Here is a 21,148-nt window from a genome sequence, read left to right on the forward strand (position 1 = left end):
CTGCTTTATTTGAAAATGATAAATTAATAATGTATCACATACATTTTGTGTTGTTTTATTACCTGAAAAAAGATGCAAACTGATCTTCGGAACAAATGGCTTGTACGTCCTTACGTCTTGAACGTTGCAGTACGTTGCAATATTAAAATTGGCAGGTTTGACACACAGAACAGATAATATCAATGCGATGCAGCTCTAAGCACAGAATGGAATAGACGCAAGCGAAGCCGTGTTTATCTCGCTCATCGATTTTAACTTGAGACAGGGCATCATACATTCATCCAAGAAATGCTTTTTATTTCATGGGTTTGAAAGTAGCGTGGGGGAAACCATTTTTGCAGGTGCTCGTTGTAAAATGTGTGCAGTATAGATGTAAGATATTTCAGGGTAGCTAATATATTTCAGATGTATTATTGCTGATTTTAGTAAAGTTAGTGGGTATTGCACTGTATGTGACAGTTGTCTAAGCCCTGGACTGATAACTCTTTTTCGACAGGAAGAATTTTCTTTCCATTATCTGTAGATATGAACTCCAGCAAAGCCAAAGCAATTCCAGTGAAAGGGGTGGGAAAGGTCTCTGCAAAGGGTCCAATCCAGGCCAAAAAAACAGGTATTTTCCTCATTGCACCTTCTTCCAAAGTAAATAAAATACATGATTTTTACTTTTTTGCTGTCTTGAATACATGAGAGAAGGACACTTAATAAATCATTTTTTCCAAATCTGGTGAAAACAGCTAATAATAAACATTCCATGTATATTGTTTGTTCTTCCTACCACATTGGAGTTTGGCGAGACACAATTTATGTGGTCAAGGAGATATCAAAAATCCTAAGCAGATACAGAAGGCAGCAGAATGATCAAAGCAAAAGCACATCGAGAAAAGATGTCACACACAAATATTAAAGAATCAGGTGTAGCGGTAATACAATTCACGAACACAGTAATATTTTTGTACAATTTTTTGTACAACAAGAAACAATAAATGGTGGCACTATACAGTAGATCAGGAAGTGGCACTGCCTCTTCACAGCTCCTGACTTCGAATCCACTTCTGTCTGTGTAGAGTTTGCATCTTCTTGGTCACTGGCTGAACAGTAGTGTTGACCATTCAGATTTTAAATTGCATTCACACCTAACCTACTGAACACCCCACAGCACTGACCCTGATGAACTCTGAGATCTGCTGACCTGATACATTTTATTTCTGTGGGGCTGCTCAGATTCACTAATTCCAGCCTTACTAACACTTGTGCTCAAGAGAGTTACACCCCTGTGTAACTGTGCTCCACAAACACTCTCAAGACGCTCAATAATGGTGTTAATGATGTTCTAACCCTCAGACATACATTAGGCCAATGCAAACCATCGTTGTGTTGGATCACAGCTAGACCCAGGCATTTGTGGTATATTATGAAAACATTGGTCCAACATAGGTTACCTGTTCCAAATGATCAATACATTGACAGTACATTACAATGCATTGACAGTATAAATCTCTTCATTTAAAGAAAAGCCTTTAGGATTGCATTAGGAAACTTTCTGTAACTCTCTCTTGGTTGTTGAATCGCTACGTTCTGTGCCCATACCCATATCTCTTTCTACCTCCAGGACAGAAAATGATACCAAAAGGCAACACGGTACTTAAGAATGCTGCTAAAAGCCCATCCAAAACTAAGGATGGAAAGAAAGGACCAGCTACTTCTAGCAGTGCTGAACTGGGAGACACAGGTTCGAGGGGGAGGTCAGGTATGGCATGGTCTGGTGAAGGGCACTACTACAGAATGATGCACAGTCACCATGAAACGGTGCTTCTCTGGTGAGATTCTTCATTTTAATGTCTTTTAATCCACATGTACTGCATGTGGAGCTTCAGAGTTATTTGGAAATGCATCACATTATTAATCAGAAAGCCTTTAATCTTGCCTAAACACAACTGGCAGGATTTAATCAAAAAACAAACACACTTACAAATGCAGCTGCATTGTTATCTGCAATTGCCCTTAAATGATAAATGATACAGCTAAAGGCAAATCAGAAGAATTGAAATCCACGGTGCTGTACAACAGGTTTCGTGATCTGAATCACTCACATGCACCAGGCACTTGGAGCTATGGAGATATAAAACTATATCAAAATGTATGATTCTAACACTCTTGTTAAATAATCACCTGTCACCTTTAAATGTATAACTTACACTAAACGAAATGAACTGTGGTAATTGTAAAATCATAAAGCACTGTTAACCAGTATGCTGCAAACATTTGTCTTAGAATTATTTTTGTAGTTTTCCTGAATTAAAGTAACTGACAGCAACCAGTTAATCCAAATTCTTCAAATGTTTGAGCAAAAACGTCTTTTGTTCACTCTGTCAATACACAAGCCTGAAAGATTTCTTTTTAAATGGGATGTCATATAAGAGTTGCCACCCATACAATTGTGCTGCTGTTGTGTGGAATAGGTGTGTTCCTTTCAGTGTCTTAATGACAATCTAGAAATGTGCTGTGTAAGTGAAAATGTCCCCATAATCAACCGGTTATTACATTAAGAGTTGCAGCTTCACAATTTACAACTCCTTTCTTAAATATCAGAGAGACAGTGTTAAATTTATAATTATAATAATTGCTTACACTTATATAACACTTTTCTGGACACTCCACTCAAAGCGCTTTACAGGTACTGTATTGGGGACTTCCCTCCACCACCAATGTGCAGCCCCACCTGGATGATGCAACAGCAGCCATAGTGCACCAGAATGCTCGCCACACATCAGCTCTCAGTGGAGAGGAGAACAGAGTGATTAAGCGAGAGGGGGATTATTATTGGTAATAATAATAATAATTCCTTACACTTATATAGCGCTTTTCTGGACACTCCACCCAAAGTGCTTTACAGGTAATGGGGACTCCCCTCCACCACCACCAGTGTGCAGCCCCACCTGGATGATGCGACGGCAGCCATAGTGCACCAGTACACTCACCACACACCAGCTATCAGTGGAGAGGAGAATAGATTGATGAAGCCAATTAAAAGGTGGGGCTTATTAGAAGGCCATGATTGGTAAAGGCCAGGGGGAAATTTGGCCAGGACGCCAGGGTTACACCCCTACTCTTTTCAAGAAATGCCCTGGGATTTTTAATGACCACAGAATCAGAACCTCGGTTTTACATCTCATCCAAAGGACAGCTCCTGTTTACGGTATAGTGTCCCCATCACTATATTGGGGCATTAGGACCCACATGGACCACAGGGTGAGCGCTCCCTGCTGGCCCCACTAACACCTCTTCCAGCAGCAACCTTAGTTTTTCCCAGGAGGTCTCCCATCCAGGTACTGACCAGGCTCACACCTGCTGAGCTTTAGTGGGCTGCCAGTTGTGAGTTGCAGGGTGATATGGCTGCTGACAGCCTGTTTCCAGAGTGTTTTTAACAGATTATAGGATGTGTATTAGAAGACAATTACACGTTCTGAAGGGTACCAGTTTTAGGAAACATATTCCTGTCAGCTTGTGCCAAGATGCATATTGGCATTTCATGCTTTCCTTCAGAATAGTTTTAGAAATGCAGTTTAAGAAATACAGAAAACAATTAGAAAAATACAAGCTTTACATTTTAGGTTTAAACAAAGTATATAGTTTCTAGCCTTGCTAATATTTGTTTGCTGCACAAAACTGATATACTGTAATATCATGCTTGCTGTATGTTAAGAACAGAAAAGATAGAAAACAAATATATAGGCATACAATGAAACAATACAAAATAAGACTGTAATTTGCATTAAACATTGAGTTCAGAGGTGTGGGAACCTAATGTAGAATTAATTCATCTATACACAGGAATAAGACATATAATTTGCATTGAAAAATTACATGAGACTTGTCAGTTATCACTGCAAACCTGGTCTTTTCAATAGCATTTTAATGGTAAAAATGATCACTTCATGTATTGTAATTAGTGTGTGACTGAAGGACACCTTCAATTTGCGGAGTGGTTTATCTTGAGGTATTCGTGACATCACTATAAAAAATGTCACTCTGCTGCATTTCAGGCAGAGGGGAGTTCTCATCAGACAGTGGAGCTTGTGTTCTCACTCAGCTCCCCCTTCCTTTGCCTTCATTCTCTTATCTGCTCTCTGTCTAGCCCTACGTTTCAGAAATTGCATGGAATGAGTATGAGGTCATTTGTACCTTAAAACACTCGCATTTCGAAGAAATCAACCTGGCTCCGTTACATCAAAAAAAAAAGATGTGGCACGCAGAAGTTGCCACTTTGGTCCAATAATCAATCAAACCATTATAAGTGTTCATTGTACGCTAGTCTTGTGGGGATAAAAGCACACATACTGCATAAATCAGGAAAGAACTGCATGTTTATTTATTTAACAGTTCCTTATATTTCTTAATTTAATTGAAATACGATATGCTGTGACCTCATTTGCATGTACCATAATCTTGATTTTTAATTAGAAGTGCATAATCATAGTTATTTGTTTTCAGTGTCTTGCAGCAAGCCACAGAAAAACAAAATAAGAAACTGTGTTTAATGTCATCACATCCAAAAATAAAAACGAGGATTTTTATAGTCTGCGCTTGGGTTTGCAGCTGTTGATCCGAACGTTTTTGTCCTGGTACCAGATTTCCGAGAGAAATTCCTGTCAGTTTGTGTTCACCGTGACTTTAAGAATCAAGTTGTGCTTTTAACTCTTTGGGTCCGAGTTAAGAGCACAGCGCCACCTGCTGTCCTTGTTAGGGATCAAACCAGTTTTGTCAAACGCCATGTTTGCACTGTGGCTGTAACCTCTCTGCAGAACACCCTTCAAAGTTTTCTAAAATTCTGAGACAGCAATGTCTGCAATCCCGTTTCTACATGAATTTACCTAGTATGCATCTTTGTTTCCTCTTGCTGAACAGGCTGCAATAAATGGCCTAGATATAACCCATCTACATCCTCCATACCCAATGGGTTCAAAACCACAGGGTCTTCTGGCTATGAGATTCTGAACTAAATTAAATTAACACTTTTACTTCAAATATTTAGCCATTGACGATGATCTTCACTTTAAAGGAGATTAATGACATACTTTATGTCCAGGTTTCAGACTCTCCAGCAACATGCTGTATCTTCATTCTGGACTGGACAGAAATGGAAATCCATTGATTTCTTGGGAAGGATGGTCTGTGTCACTGACTGGAACATGTTACTCAGTTGAAGACCTTTCAGCTCTGCATTTGTCAGTCTTGTCTTTTCGGTTGCTGTAGAGCTCAGCCCAGAGGAGAGAGCTGCTGTCACTATCCAGTGCGCTGTGCGACAGCTCCTGGCCAGGGGGGAGAGAGAGAGGAGGGAAAGAGACAGAAAGCAGTATGAGGAGCTTATGGACCAGCTTCAGAAAGAGGTCAGAGGACAAAACACCAAGCTCTCCATTTAATGTTGACTTATCCAAAATGTTAAACCCATAAGAACGCAAAATGTGTGTGGCATACAAACCTGTGAAAAGAATGTCACCCAACTTGTTCTAAGATCCGAACGTAAAACTAGAAAATGTTTCAATGGAAAACAGTTGTTGCTTTGACTGCTCATTCTGTCTTTATCATTTATTGCATGTTTATACAGTATATGCCTGTGTTCGTATGTGGGCTTCTGTGTACTTGTGTGTCTCAAAGTGTTTTAATATGATAATAAAATAATAGTTTGCAAACTGAAGTTTTAACTTCAGTTCTCTGTGCTTTGGTATGACTGTTTCTGTCTGACGGCTTCTAAAATCTGTCTCCGGATGCTTGTGTGCACCTGTGTGTGCTTGAGTGCCTGTGTGATTATGTCTGTACCTGGTAGTCACTCAGTGAGGGTGTGCTGCAGGCATTTCTGGCACTGGTGCGCAGGGAGCAGGAAGAAGCAGAGAGGGAGAGAAAGAGGGAGGAAGAGGAGAGGAAGAGGAGGCAGGAGGAGCAGCGCAGGAGGACTCGCCTGCTGGAGGCAGCCTTCGAGGGTGAGGCAGAGGAGGTCCTGGCTGTGCTGAAGGAGGTTAGGCTCTGCTTTGACACGGCTCTGTGGACAAAGGCTGCGGTACACTGCACTCACCTCTAAGTTGTAGACTGTGCACTTTGTAAGATTATATTTATTAATATCTTACAAAAAGCATGTGAAAATTAGTACTTTACAGTGATCTTACTATACAGTATATCATATTTTTGCTACTACATGTTATCTAATTATGCTAATGTATTTTTACATTACTGGATTAACATTATATAAAAATATTTTAGCTTCGTTTTGGTAGCAAAACACAATCTCTTTGGATTTCTAGCTGAATTGTGAGTTTTACAGCAAAACGTTTAATTGTATGTAATAGATTTACAATTTCTTAAGCTTGCAGAATTGTAGAAGATACGTTTAGCTTATCTTTTCCCAAAACAAATCTGTTGAACACAAAAACACTTGACTGCTTGAACCCCGACTCTGTGAAGAATAACTGAGCCCGAGACGAAAACCTGCTTTGCAGATTCTTTGCAGTAAATGGGGCTTTTTCTTTGGTTGTGTCTTGTCTTATGGTTCCCCTCCAGGTGTCTGACCTGGACACCAAGCAAGGTGTGGGGTTTGACGAGGCAGGGCGGCGGCAGCGCCTGCTCAGTCAACTGCGGATCATCAATAGCACAGATGCTCACGGCAACACAGCGCTCTCGGAGGCAGCAGGGGGCGGGCAGTCGGAGATTATCACCCTGCTGATGGAGCGCGGGGCTGACATTAACACCAAGGCAAGGCCCGCGCCCGCGTCTGGACTGGTCTCTTCCCAGATACCGGGCCATCTCTAAATCACACCTCAATAATCTCCAGCAGCTAAATTCATGCTGCAGAGTCCAAGAAGACCTTCACACCGATAAATGGTTTCTTCTCTGTATAAGGTCTTTCCAATGGTTTACATATGGGTTTACATGGGTGGAGCGGTGGCACTGTTCCTAAGGATCTCTGCGCCTGTGGCTGGAAGGTTGCCGGTTCAAATCGCACAGCTGGCAGAGGAATCCTACTCCGTTGGGCCCCTGAGCAAGACCCTTAACCCCAGCTGCTCCAGGGGTGCCGTATTAATGGCTGACCCTGCGCTCTGACCCTAAGCTTCTCTCTCCCTGTCTATATGCCTCTGTGTCTCATAGAGAGCAAGCTGGGGTATGCGAAAAAAGAGAAATTCCTGAAGCAAGAAATTGTATATGGCTAATAAAGGGATCTCTTACATATTAATGAAGAACGTGATAATAGAAATGCAACAAGAGAGCTTGAATGTGTGTTGTCTCATGTCAGACTCTCACCATTAGAGTAATTGATTCATTTGGCTGACGCTTATCCAGAGCAACATACATTTCAATCACCTGCACATCCATAGTTGGCACTTTGTCTCTACTGTCTGGTTTACTGGAGCGCGCTGGATAACGTACTTTGCTGAAGGAGATAGCAGCAATGTGCCCATCTGGGGTGTGCAGTAGTAACAATTCCTAGTAGCATTGGAGGGCTGGCTTCTCTTTAGAATTGAGAATTGGGCATGCGCTTAATAAAGTCCTTGAGATTAATGTGTGTTTTTCACAGGGTGGTTTTGGGAGGACTCCCCTGTATCGAGCTGCTTTTGGAGGTCACCTGAGTGCAGTCCAAACCCTGCTACAGTTGGGGGCGGACCCCAGAATACATGCAGATGATGGCAGCACGCCTGAACAGGTAACTTGGAAATACGTTAGAGAGTAACTGAAGAAGCATGTCGTGTCAACCATCAGAGCACAGACTTCATTATTTGGAGTCCCGGGTGAGGATGATAAAGAGTCTGCCAATTGAGACTTTAAAACTCATTTGTTTTTTGGTTTTCGTCTACCTTGAGAACTAGTCTAAGTGCTGCGTTAAACCATATATTGCTCTGTTTTGATTGTTTGCCTGTGATTTACAGATTCCACTCAGTTACTTTGTATTAGGGAGAGAAATGTTACAGAGAACCCCCGAAGACTGAATATGCTCAAGAATTAACACCAAAATACCGAATAAGGACTTGCGCCAAAGCCCATGTTAATGTAGTGATAGACTATGCTGTTGACTGTGGCAGATTTTGGTTCTAACTGCAGGCAGTAAGAAAATAGTTCAACTCATTCATTATACCAGGGTGGTGCTGAGTGTATTAGTGTGTGCGCTGTGGGCTCCCAGGTGGCCTCGGGAAATGGCATAGCCCTGACTCTGCAGGGCTGGGACCTGAAGGCCACAGACGCCATGCTGGAGAGGATGGAGGCTGAGAAGCAGAGGAGAGTCATGGAGGCGCAGAGGCAAAGAGAAGCTGAGGCGGACCGGTGAGACCCACTGTACCTCCGTATACTTTCCACCTGCTGTTCTGGCATTTATGGCAAAGGTTACAAAAAACCAAATGAAAAAACATTCAAGGAAACCGATGAGAACACACTAAATTCTCATGTACGATACATATTTGCTCATTTGTATTGTAAAAGGATTTAAAGTTATTTGTACTTAAAATTTGTGGAAGATGAGAGTTTCATTTGCAGTCCATTGTGGGCAGGAGTATTAATTATACTTTATCCAATCACAGACATCCAGAAGATGGAATTTAGGATTTCTCGTTTCTCTGTTTTATAAAGTCGAAGGTAGTCGTAGTCACAGACAGCTAAACCGTAGACACATGTTGTTTCCCCCTACAGGCTGAAATCTGAGGTTCAGCAGCTAGAGAAAGAGCATGAGAGGTGTCAGAAAGAGGTGAGAGCTGCAGGTGAACAGGAGATTTTAAGGACATGGTTTATATTTTGTATGTTAATGCATTTCAGGACCAGCTTGTTCTGTTGTGTTAGTTGGAAGTTAACAATCTCATAACAGATGAAATAAGCAGCTTAAGTGTCGTTAAACCAACATACATTCCTCCTATAATATACTGAATAATGAGTTCCGGAAAACTCTGATTGTCCTTGTATGGTAATATATAAAATCTTACAGAAATGTTAAGCTTTTTTTAAACACAATGCAGACACAAGTAATGTATACAGTAACATTTCTAGAACAACTATGATACTTGGGGAAAAAAACATTTTTTTATAATGCTTTTACACAATATTCTGCAGCAGGATGTCCTATTGAAGGATTGTTGTCTCTGCTAGAAACCACTAAACAGGGCTTCAGAGACTTCAAATAGGCAATTAGTATATTAAATTATAATGCACATCCTCACATGGGTCTAATTAGTGGGTTTATTTGTGTATATACGCTTTGGAGTAGGTTGCCCAAGGGGAGTGGGGATGTTTGATGAACGCTATGGAACGCTAATATCATATCATATCATAATAAATGATTATGTATAAGGATAGATATGAGGCAGATACATTAATTGAAGAAAGAATTTAATTAATTGAAAATAAATTGAAGCATGACTGTTTATTTCCTAAAGCCTTAGATATTCATCAGAAAAAAATTGAATATGTTTATTGTCCTTCATTTAATTCATTCTTTAAAATGTACTTATCTTGTACTTAGCTTGTGTTAAGATAGACACATCAATAATGATGTTTTAATGACTTTTTAAGGAAGCAAACAAAAAGACTGCCTTTAAAGATGCATGCTAATATTTTCTTTTAGTGCTGAATAATACTGCATTTGCTTCATTTTGCACTGCTGCAAGTCATTGTTTTAAAGTTAGACAAGCAGCTCGTAACTGTAATGCATCACTTTTTAAAAGTATTTTTACCCAGAACTGTCAATGAGGCATGTGAGAGTATTTCTTTCATGTATATGTGCCCTATCGTCAGATATACACAGAAGCCAGCATGTTCCTGGTCTAAAGCAGACCTATAAAATGTCCAATGCAGAATTCAAAAGTCTAACACATTTTAGCACCATATGTTTTAGTTTGTGCAGGTACTGGGATTAGGGAATGCGCTGAGTCTCCTGCAGTCACCTTTCTCGTTGTGTTCCTGCTGTATGCAGCTGCAGAGGGCTTACTGTGAGCTGAACAAGAGGATCTCCGAGCATGACAAGTGCGAGAGGAAGGGTCTGGACCGAGCCCAGCTGACACTGCCGGTGAGGGCGTTGGCTCTGCCAGAGGTCAGAGGTGTCAGAGGTGGCGCGGAGTTGCTGCTGCCCGTGAGGAACTATGTAATTCACGAACCCTGTGCGGGTCTCCAGGCGAGGTCCGGTAGCTGAGGTATCCAAGGCAGGTGACGAGTGGTCGGTTATTCCAGGCTGGGTCAAGTCCGGGTAGTACACAAGAAGAGAGGCAAACAAATCCGATGAGGGCGAGGCAAGAGCAAGAAATCCAAACACCAAAAGCAAGGAGTGGATGTTTTAGGGAGTCCAGACGAGGAAGATCAGGTACTAAGGAGGAAAGGACGAGGTGAGCTCATGGGGCAGAAGAGATCCTAATACCAAGTGATGTTACCGAATGAGCTGAGGGTTTAAATAGTGAAGGAAGGGGTGTCTAAGGGAAATTAGATAATGAGGGGTTTATGAAGACCAGCTGCAGCCGTAACATTGCCCAGGATTACAGCAAGTCATCACTGTACTGCTGAATCTTTGTAACGCCAATCTGATTCAGTTACCTGTGGTAACTGTAGAACAGCTCCTCATTTTTAAGGATCTGTGATAGCTTTACTTTAGGAATTGATTTGGGGAAAATGAGCACATGAGAAAACCAGATAGTTTTGCACGTCTCTGTTACACATTGCAGCCTTACCCCTTTCCAGCTGTTTTTTTTTTTTCCTGGATGCCTCCGAAATCACCTAACGGTAGCAGAAGCAAACTAAAAGCCATCCTTCCCGCACTGGTGTTCTTTTTATTCAAACTTTTCTCCCCCCCTTATGCTGTGTGCAACCAAAGCATACTTCCCCACGACATTTTCTGCGCCTTGTCCTTTCTTCTCTCTCTCTCTTTCTCTGAGGGAGCAGGCGATTGGCGAGGCGGAGCAGCAGCTGGAGAGGGTGCGAGCGGAGGCCCAGCGAGCCGAGGAGCAGCTCTCCCTGGCACGGCTGGAGCTGCGGGAGCAGGCAGGGGAAGGTGGGGCTATCCAGACAGCCACGAGATACAGAAAGCGACTGTCCAGGCATCGGGAGGCTCAAGAAAGGCATCCTGAGATCAGATAAGAGAGCACTGGTGTTCAGGGTGACATAACCCCAGTACTGCAAGGTTGCAATTTTCATTTCATCACGTTCTTATTTGACGCAAGCTCCTCACTAACTGATCGAAAACACTGTTAGGGCACATAGATTATTTCAAATGTCCTTTCAGGCTTTTCCCTGTGTACAGAGCCCAGTACATCTGCCACTTTTCCAAAACACGTGACTGCCTTTCATGTAGCACCTGAGCTGTGCAGCAGTTTCATGATCTGTCGTGTCTCCCTCGGTGAGTGAATCTGTAGGCGCACTGTTGAGGTGCACGAGTGACCCTGGGCAGTGACCCCCAGAATCTGACCCTCAGGTGCGGTCGCAGAGCGCGGTGCGGTGCAGTGTCTGGTGCGTGAGCTGGATGATGTTCTGCTCAAAGACGTTGGGGGAAGGATCCAGCAAGATGGCCGGTGAGGGGTCATAGGTCGCAGGAGACCTTATATCTAATGTAGCAGGACCAGGAATTTAGACAATTCTTATTTTTAAACCTGTTTCATTAACCTTAGAGTCATTTAAAATAATTAGCAAACATCAGTGTTATTTCTTTGATTTGGGTATTATTAACCTCATTTTGTATGTTACTATATTATTTAATAGAAGTTAAATAATAAATTGAAAAGCTGGGTGACATTAAAGCACAACAGAATAAGCAAAAATATTTAATTTTTTTATTCTATCATAAACCTGCCTCCCAGCGACATTCCTTGACTATTATAGAGGAAAAGACTTCCTGTTTCAATGTGGGGACAAATGTAACAACTGTCATTTATGGATAATTCAGTAATGGTAATTCAACTATGGATAATGTTTAAAAATTAATTTCACGAAAGATGAGGGATGCACATGCTATTAAATTGGTCAGGTGATTGCTCATTATAAATTTAATTGTTTGATTGTCCTTTCTGAGACAATCTCCTGTGTCTAGGAATGGTGCAAAATTATAGGTCATAGCTTCCTACGTTTTGTTCTCTATCTAAAATAAAAAAAAACATAATAACGTGAAGGATTTACTTAAAAACTAAAGTGAATTCATGCTACATGTGAACACATTTTAGATTAAGAAATTGTTCACAATATAAACTAATGTACAGTATGTTCATGAACATTGGATACCATCAGGATTGTGAAACAGGACTACCATCTAGTGGTAGCAACAAACATAAGACAGAACATTTTGTACTAAAACACTTTAGGCTTAGTATAAAGGTTTTGACTGTGTTGCTATTTTATCATGTACGCCCTACCAAACTGTCCCACAAACTCCTGCAGTGGTCAATGCACAATGTTGATCCCAACAAAAAGGTTAATGTGATGTATTAGCTGCTACAACACTTCATACTGGCTGCTTGAGTTGTTGTGATCATGTTTTTGAAGATTCTAATCAAAATAACTAAATGAGGACTAAAAACCAGCTGTCATGAATACTGAGAACAGGAGGAGCTTCTGTACACAAAGAGTTGTGGGAGTGTGGAGCAGCCTACCCAGCCGTGTTGTTGAGAGCTTGGAGGAAGTTGAATGCTTTTGACTTCGACTGGATTTATGGCATCTATTTGCATAGAGACAGTTTAAGTCCACAAATTTGTCCTTGGTTCCAGCTGGCCTCTGCTCATAGATCCTTCAGGACAGGCAGCCACCTTCCTACGCTACCGAGACACAAACTACCTGGATGCTCTGAATCCAGAACACATGCAGCCTGAGGTATTGCGAGTGGCACTGCTGGGTGCCATCAGGTGAGAGACAGGGGAGAAGGGTAAGGAGTAGGAGGAGAGAGGACAGAGGGAAAGAAAGAGGGAAAATGTAGATGAAGGCAGAGGAGATTGAGAGAGAGGGATGAGTAGCAGAGGGGAACAGAGTGAGGTGGGAGAAGAGACAGAGAAAATGGAGGAGAGTAGATAGGGCAGGAGGAGATATTGGTGAGAAAATTGAGGGAGAATGTAGCTGTAAAGCAAGAGGAAGAGGGATACCTAGATACAGAAACTAACCCACTATGGGGTGAGAAAGATTCTTTATTCTGGTGGGCCAAACTCTTTTCTTTGTGGAGAGACCTGCAGTGGCTAATCAATGTCCTACTCCTACTCCAGGTTTGGTAAACCCTTGGTGATCAACATGATGGAGGCAGATGTGTCTGAGTCAGTGAAGAATCAGATGAATCAGATACAGGCTGGATTGATGGACCAGCTTATGAACAAAAAGCTGCTGCAGAATGAGAGGTACAGTGCAGAGCAACTTGTTGAGTTTTCTTCTGAAAGGCTCTCTATTTCCTTATGGTGCTAAGATGCAACGTGGCATAGACTTACAGTAATGTGTGATTGACTATAAACTTCAGAGTAAACTAAAAATAAACTTCAGAATCTCCAGCCTTTGAAGGCTACAGTCCAGAAAGGACTTTAATTCATTTTAAAAAATCAGGGGCATTGGATGGTGTCCAATTTTCTGACACATTGGGTGGGGGGTGGGGGGGAGATCACAAAAGGTTTTGCACTGATGAAGTCAAATGATAATGAAAACATCTTCATAGATGTTGTACCCTTATATGTATTCACAGCCCGTTTAGCCCAATGTTACCGTCAAGTCTGTGGCATGATTACAGTTGATTTCTATTTGAGGAAATGTTGTGCAAAAATCATCAACCGTGCTTGATTGTCAAGGTTTCATTATGATACTCTTTTCTTACCTCAGGCTTATATTATCTTGCATTTGCAGGAATCCCACTTCCTTTCTGACCGCAACAGGCAGCACAAAGACTCAATCTGACACTTAGACTGTTAAACTCTCACACCCATGTGAAGCTTTACGAAACAGGCAGTGGGGCATCATATAATGGTGCAGCTCAATATCAAAGCAGGACTAGGGGCAAATGGTGAATATCTAGTTTTTTTAACCTATATTTATATACTGTAGGTTTTTAGTACCCTGTTTTGTATTATACCAACCAAGCATGAGAAAAAGCATGGTGACCGTTTCATTGTTGTGTACCATACTCAATACAATCATTCAGATTTTACAGGCCACATACAGTAGTAAAATGCTAAAACTTGAATGACATTACCCAACATCTTTTTGAAAGAAGACTCTCTCTCTCTTTCTCTCTTTTGCCACCTGTTGTTACTGTAGGTACCTGACCCTGCTGCGGCCCTCTGATGGCCCCCAGTACTCCAAAACTGAGTTCAGTGCAGCCAGAACCGAGAAGTTCAGCTTTGTCCTTGTGACAAAGCTCCGCAGCCCTCCCGAAGCCTTGCTGACTGCCTTCTACCCCATTGAACTCACCCTGCCTCGGCCACAGCTGTGACTGACGCAGAGTCTCAGCTTCAGCTCCACACTGGAGGTCCAACAGCTTAAGCTAATAGATTTCTAGGTGATGTTGCAATGGTAAGGATCCACTTTGCCTATGAACCAATCAGAATTTATTTCTGTAGAAGAAATCAGTCAATAAATGTATATTATTGAATTATTTTTTCTTTGTTTATTTGTAGTTCACCTAGCCTAAGCGTCATTTTACGTATAGTAGATAGTCTCTGCCCACAAATTTCCGCAGTTCCATTTGCATCATGATTTAGTTGAAACTGACATAGCAATAGTTTTTAGAGAATAATGAAGATTAAGGAAAAAAAGTCACAAAAACAGTTAAGGGAATAATTGATGAAATCACGAGGACACAGGCATTCAATATTTATTAGTTTACATTTTGCTAATTTAATAATATCATGATGTAATCCCATTTATATATTAGAAGGATAATGCTGACAGAACAGCAGCATGTGTTTTGAATGTTCTTGTCTTCTTGTGTTCACTGTTAAGCATATTCTCAGTGCACCAGGTGACCATCTGTGCCACTACAGAAAAAAAATTAAGATTCCATCATTTTATTTTAAATACATCGCTCGTAAAATTTCCACTACACATAAGTGAGTAGCAAAAATGTCATGCAAAAAGGTATTTTCAGCTGCATTTCTGATTTTTTCTTTAAAAAGCTCAAAACTAGAAGAGATCAACCTCTGCCTGTTTCTTTGCAGCTCACATGCCAACTGAACTTCCCAATCGATATTTTCCTTGTTGGTTCACACACCCTGGCCTCTCTTTCTCTGCCACAGTTCGGAATCCAGCAGAATATGAGAGGTTAAATAACAGACTTTCCAGAGGCAGGGGAATGCCAGTGTCCAACCTCTTAAATCCTGCATTTGATGTTATTGCAACATAAAAACTCAGCACATGTGATCGTGCCAAAACAGTGCAATGCAACAGACTACAACACCTTTTAAAAAATGCTGCCAGTTTCCTTCACTACTGATGCACACATTCTCTCTTGGTGCTCAAGACCAGCGTGAGGGAGAGGTTCACTGCTGGGGGCAGTTCTCATCCCTGACTGGCACCCTGAACACCTCCACCTCGCACAGGCTCAGAATCCTGTTCACGTTGTGATGCGACACGGAAACATAGCGGCCCATCATCCCCAGACAGCAGAACTCCTGAGCGACCTGGCCCCCTGATGAGATCTCTCCACAACTGCACAGAGATCACAAACACTCAGGACCCGTAGAGATCACTGGGGTCTGCTAAGGATAACAGCATACTGTATGACTGCAGTTTGAATGTGCACTCCTAATCAATATCTCAGGCACATTGTGGCACTGTGGCTAAGGATCTGCACCTGTGGCTGGAAGGTTGCCAGTTCATATCCCATGACCGGCAGAGGAATCCTACTCAGTTGGGCCCCTGAGCGAGGCCCTTAACCCCAACTGCTCCAGGGGCGCCGTACAATGGCTAACCCTGCGCTCTGACCCCAAGCTTCTCTCCCTATCTGTATGTCTGTGTCTCATGGAGAGCAAGCTGGGGTATGCGAAAAGACAAATTCCTAATGCAAGAAATCTGATCTGATCTGACATTGTTCTGTAGGCGTCTTGCCATTTGCAGCCCGGAGATAAAGTTGAGATGTGTTCAGAGCTTGTTATCTTAAGGAAGAAAGGTGGAGCAGGCTATTGCTGTTGAACAGAAAAAGGGCTGTAATCCTTTTTCTTGTCATTCAGGGCCGAATGGTAGCGTGCAGATAAAACCACAGTATGGCACAAGCAGTCTTGAGGAAAGGGCGGTGTTGCTGGTGGTCCTAGAGAGAGAAGGCTATGTTGCACTCTGAGAGGTATACTGTGTGCGGATGTCGGGCAGAGAAGACTGCAGTTATTGCAGCTCTGGACTGCAGACACACGCCCTGTCATCACAGACTCATCCCATCACTTGGAAACAATCGCCGTGCGTTCGCTGTCAGTTTCCCACCAGGACCCGCGCTCCCGCTAGCCACCCGCGGCAGCAGTCATCGTCCCGGTTTGTGATGCGGAGAGGGGAGATGTTGTGCTCAGCGAGCAGGCCCACTCTCCACCAGGGAGAGTTCTGCAGGCGCGTGCTGCTGCAGGAGCCCCTGTTGAAGTCTGACTCTGTGTTTCCATCCACTGCAATAATGGTCTGCCCCAGCTCTAGCACCGAGGACTGGGTTGGGCGGCCGTACAGTGCCACATTCTGCTCTGCTGGAGAAATACCGGGAAAGCTGTCAGCCACGAGACACTGCAACTCCATGATTCCCTTGTTAACTGCTGATGAGCTGACCCAGCTATTCAGCATTGTTGCCTGTGTGAGAAGGAGTATTCTAGGAGTGATTGGGTGGTGTTGTACGCAACACAAACTTGACTGAAACAAAAAAAAACAGGGAATTGCACAATCACAAATACAATTATTTGGAGACAGCTTTAGTTATGTGCTTACCATTGGGAAGACGTTCACAGGTCTCAGTGAGAACCAGGCTGGTCGGGAGCAGCAGAGTCCAGAGCATGCACAGCTTCATCCTGACGGTTTAACACCAACACTGGCAGCAGTGAGTAACACTGTATCAGCACTTGGCATGAGAAACAATGGTACTGGCAAAAGCAGCAGTGGTAATAACAGCAGTAATAACAGCTGCAATATTTACGTTTTTTAGTAGCTGTATCGCAGTATTCTATCATTTGTCATCTTCAACATCCATTAATTCCAAATTTAAAAATCCCACTTCCCACCTTTAAAGTTTCCATTTCCAAACGTTTTCTGTGCACATGTTTAGTCACACAAACTTTGAAATAATAGACAAAAATTTTCAGGCCCAAGTCTGATTATAGCATTTTTTGATTTACAGCAGAAATGCTTGTTTGCAGGAAAACAGATTTATTCTCAAAACCTGAATTAATTTAATCTGGAGTTTTATAGTAAGTGCTCCTCCTGTATTTACTAACACCTTTCTAACATTTGGATCATCACCTGCAATACATTAAACAGGGAATTTGGTAAAGATCATAAACATTTAGAAGCAATTTTATCTGTATTATCTTACATAAATTAGAAAGCCAGATAATTCATATATCATACTTCAATTATAAATATTTACCGACCTCAGTACCTTATTCCATTAGGGTACTGCTGTGAATATCTGACCCCTATTTGTACTATTGCAAATCTCCTACTTACTTTCTGTGGCTTCTCTGCTCTCTGTGCTCACAGGCAATCAACTTGCTATTTTATGTGCCTGCAGCCCTATCAGAGCTCCAATAAACCCCAGACACCCTGCTCATTTAAAGCCATGGATTACAGGCCCAGCACATGGCCAAGTTGAGTGCTATGTTTGTATTGGTTATTTACATATTTGAGTGAACCTGGATATTTGATACTGCACTGTCCACACAGCAGAAGGGTTTATTGCAAAACTGCTTAATATAGTCTTTATTTATAGAAATGTTGCCTTGATTTCTTTAAAAGTACATAAAAGATGCCCTTTCTCCTCTGTGCTCTTTGTAGTGTTAAAAATTAAAAACAAACATTTATATACCTCTAAATACAAACACACATTTGTTTTAAATTATTGTGGGTTCATTTACTCATTACTGTGCTGTGTCTGACTCATGTAACATGCCTGCTGGGATACACGAGTGTAAATTGGTTTATACTTCCCAGAGATACCTCAGCAGTCTCCACTGTTACAAGCACCACCAGTATATCAAACCCCATCTCTGCTGGTGGCTGATAGACCCTTCCCTATCAGAAGACATTGTTCTGACAGTTACAGGGTCTTGCAGGGAGATGAGATTAGCACATGAGTGTTTAGGGCAGATTATGGATCAGACTTGTATGTACTGGATGGAAGGCTATTCGTATGTTTAAACTGAGAATTAGACAGCATTGCTTCTCATTTTTGTGTTATTGAAAACAACTGGACAGATATGACATTTACCTCCCCACAAACATCACATATTCTTTCCAGAATCTGCAAATCCAAGTTTGGTTTAACTTACTAAAGTTCAGTTACTAACTTAGTAAAATTAAGCAAATGTATGGCCTAACTATTCCACTAGCTTTAGATCCAGCAGAAAATCGTTCATCAAACCTAGTGTTCGGAGTGTTAAGAGCACAAAATGCTTTGAACTGCTGGAGTTGTGGTGTGAGGGATATGTCCTCTGTTTTTGCCCAACCACATTCCTAATCATAGACTAATTTAATTAAGTTTTCTGGGGCATAGTTTTATATTGGTTTTTAGCTCCTAAAATGTTCATTGGGATTTATAATTGGTAACAACCCTGTTTTTACTTTCAGGATTTCCATCACTCACATGCGATAGTTAACTGTGGCCAGTTGGACCCAAGCAGAAGTAGAATAAAACCACTCACTGTGTGAGATTCTGATTCACTGCCTTTCCCACTAGTATCTGTTCATATATTGATGACTTATTAATAGCTGATCAGTCACAAATATCAGCGAGCAAGTTAAAGAGACTGCTTAAAAGCCTGCGTGCTGTAGTTGTTTATTTGTTGGAAAACATACCCTTAAAATTGGGAATTTCTGAAACTCAGGAGGAATTGCACAAACAAATTACCCAAAGATCTCAAGAAACAAGGAGATCAAATGAAATAATAAACTGGCTCTAGAGTTAGATCTTTACAATGTAGCCGCAGAATTCTGGTTGGATTTGGAAGTTGAAGAAAAGAAATACAAGCACGTGACTTATGGCTTCTGTACAAAAAATATTTTTTTAAAAAACAAATTAGCTTCGTGAACATGTTAACCATGAGGCCAGGCGACACAAAAGCAACAGGTGCATCTTGATCAAGTCCTGACCCAAAAGTTGTGACAGAGCAGGTTAATGACAGCGGAGGGATCACATTGCCTTTACCGTACATGTTGACTATGAGCTCATGCCACAGTGGAAAGGGCTCAGAATACGCTTACAACATGCTGTCACATTCCTGCCTGCCTGCATCTATCTTTCACAATTAGATTCAGCTTGGGAGCTTTTTAAAAAGGCAAGAAAAGAAGACCATTTTTGTAATGAAATGCAAAAATTCCCATGACACCCAGTTATAACTGAAGCCTGTCCCCTGCTAGCAATTGACAGAACTACTCAAAAAGAGCAGAAATGGGGAAAGCTCACTGCCTCTCACCTCCTGTTAGAGATGCAGAAGACAGGTATGGAGGGAGACATGGAGAGCTTTTGCTGCGACACCCAGAGACCTAATTACTGCAATCTTTAATGTTGGAGAGACAGGGAGAAAAACAGAAGGCTGGGATGTCCCAGCAGTATCTAACCAGGCTTCTAGTTAGGAAAGCTTGGAGTAAAGGGGGTAAGACTGGGGCCAATGGCAACAAATAGAAAAGAGAAATTTGGGGGAGGGAGAGCGAGAGTGTGCTGTCTGTATTTGTTTGGTACTCTATGCCTGTGCTCCTTTTTCATCGCTGTTTGCACTATGCCAATTGTTCTAAAGGGCCATATACAAATACTGTCTTGTCAATAATGCTAACCTGAAAGGAGAGAGAGGGGAAATAGGAGAAATGGATGGGAGATGAGGGGGGTAGAGGAGGAAAGAAGGATATTAATTAAGGATATTCACAGAAAACAGTTTTTTTTTTCACTACTAAGAATTCTAAATCCTACACTAAATTCTAATCGTATTTCCTCTGATGCTATGTATGAAGATTTTATGGATACTACTTGGCCAGACAATTCCACCATTTTCATCTGCCATTTATACCACAGAAACCACAACGTTTACTAGTCTTCATGCCCCAAGGTATCTCCTTCCAGTTTCTACATTCTGTTTGTACCCCTAACACTCTCAGAGCATGCTGGTGCACTTGTCTCCGTGAGGACAGCGTCATGCTCTCTTGACCCTTCTCCTTCACTCAAGTCACTTCAGCATGCATTTCTCATTCATGTTGTAAATCTGTTGCTTATTCTCGGTACTGTTCCCCGACTTTTATAACCATATTTTTGCATATTTTGAAAAGGGCCAGTTTCCCCAGTGGTTTTCCTACATACTGTCCTATTTTTAACCTTCCTCTTCCTTTTGCGAAACACTGCCAAATGTTCGGAAGTATTCCCCAAAGTTGCCAGTGCTGGAAAATGATCTCATCTGCTCCCAAATGTTCAAGAAGTAATGCTTTGTAATGTTCCCAAAATACTCCAGTGTTCTAAAATGCTCTCCCATATCATCACGCATGCTTCTGCATGCTTCCAAATGTACTTCAAATCTCCCAAATGTATGCATTGTTCCCAAATGCTTCTAATTGTACCCTGCCTTTGAAGTTGGCGGTTCCTTCATAGTTCCAGGAGCTTCCGAGTTATGAAATGTCAGGCAGTTTTCAAACAAAGCAGCTCTGACACCTTCTTACATGGTGTTCTCAATGTGATGAGAGTTCCTGCTCCCTTCTGCTTTTAAAGATTTAATCAACAGCTTTCAACACAGTTGATAATGATATTCTATTAATGTTTCTATTAACTTCTGTTTTTATCTCACTGCCTAAAGCCACGATATCTGAATTTGTCCCGATTGTGCGAACCTCAACTCTGGAGTATCGCAGGGTTCGTTTCTGGATATCCATGTTGGCTTTTGGGGGAATTAATGCAGATGATGATGATCTGTAAATGCATTTTGTTAAACCCAAGGCAGTTCCAAAAGCAGTGTTAATGCTTACACAAGGTCACCAGCAACGCGATTTGTCTCGCATATAAAAACCAAATTATCTATAT

The 21,148-nt window shown here is 41.7% G+C and overlaps 1 protein-coding gene across 1 annotated transcript; it reads left to right on the forward strand.

Annotated features, from left to right (window-relative positions):
• The first annotated feature begins 525 nt into the window (after positions 1-525).
• LOC148822797 (IQ motif and ankyrin repeat domain-containing protein 1-like) lies at positions 526-14,560 on the forward strand. Its single transcript, XM_088929491.1, has 14 exons — positions 526-610; positions 1,610-1,747; positions 5,254-5,387; positions 5,825-6,013; positions 6,553-6,744; positions 7,565-7,690; positions 8,165-8,304; positions 8,668-8,722; positions 9,941-10,033; positions 10,897-11,005; positions 11,426-11,522; positions 12,708-12,842; positions 13,194-13,322; positions 14,227-14,560. The coding sequence occupies exons 1-14, from the start codon at positions 526-528 to the stop codon at positions 14,399-14,401; spliced, it is 1,797 nt and encodes a 598-aa protein (XP_088785617.1). The 3' UTR covers positions 14,402-14,560.
• Positions 14,561-21,148: the final 6,588 nt, after the last annotated feature.

This window comes from Atractosteus spatula, chromosome 12 (genome assembly GCF_055471065.1).
Source record: "Atractosteus spatula isolate fAtrSpa1 chromosome 12, fAtrSpa1.hap1, whole genome shotgun sequence".
Lineage (NCBI taxonomy): Eukaryota > Metazoa > Chordata > Actinopteri > Semionotiformes > Lepisosteidae > Atractosteus > Atractosteus spatula.

Bases quoted from the DNA above. Each gene is read 5' to 3' on its own strand.
- LOC148822797 (XM_088929491.1), top strand. From the start codon at position 526: ATGAACTCCAGCAAAGCCAAAGCAATTCCAGTGAAAGGGGTGGGAAAG. The intron at 7,691-8,164 runs GTAACTTGGAAA...GTGGGCTCCCAG, and splicing joins ATGGCAGCACGCCTGAACAG to GTGGCCTCGGGAAATGGCAT. The intron at 8,723-9,940 runs GTGAGAGCTGCA...TGCTGTATGCAG, and splicing joins ATGAGAGGTGTCAGAAAGAG to CTGCAGAGGGCTTACTGTGA.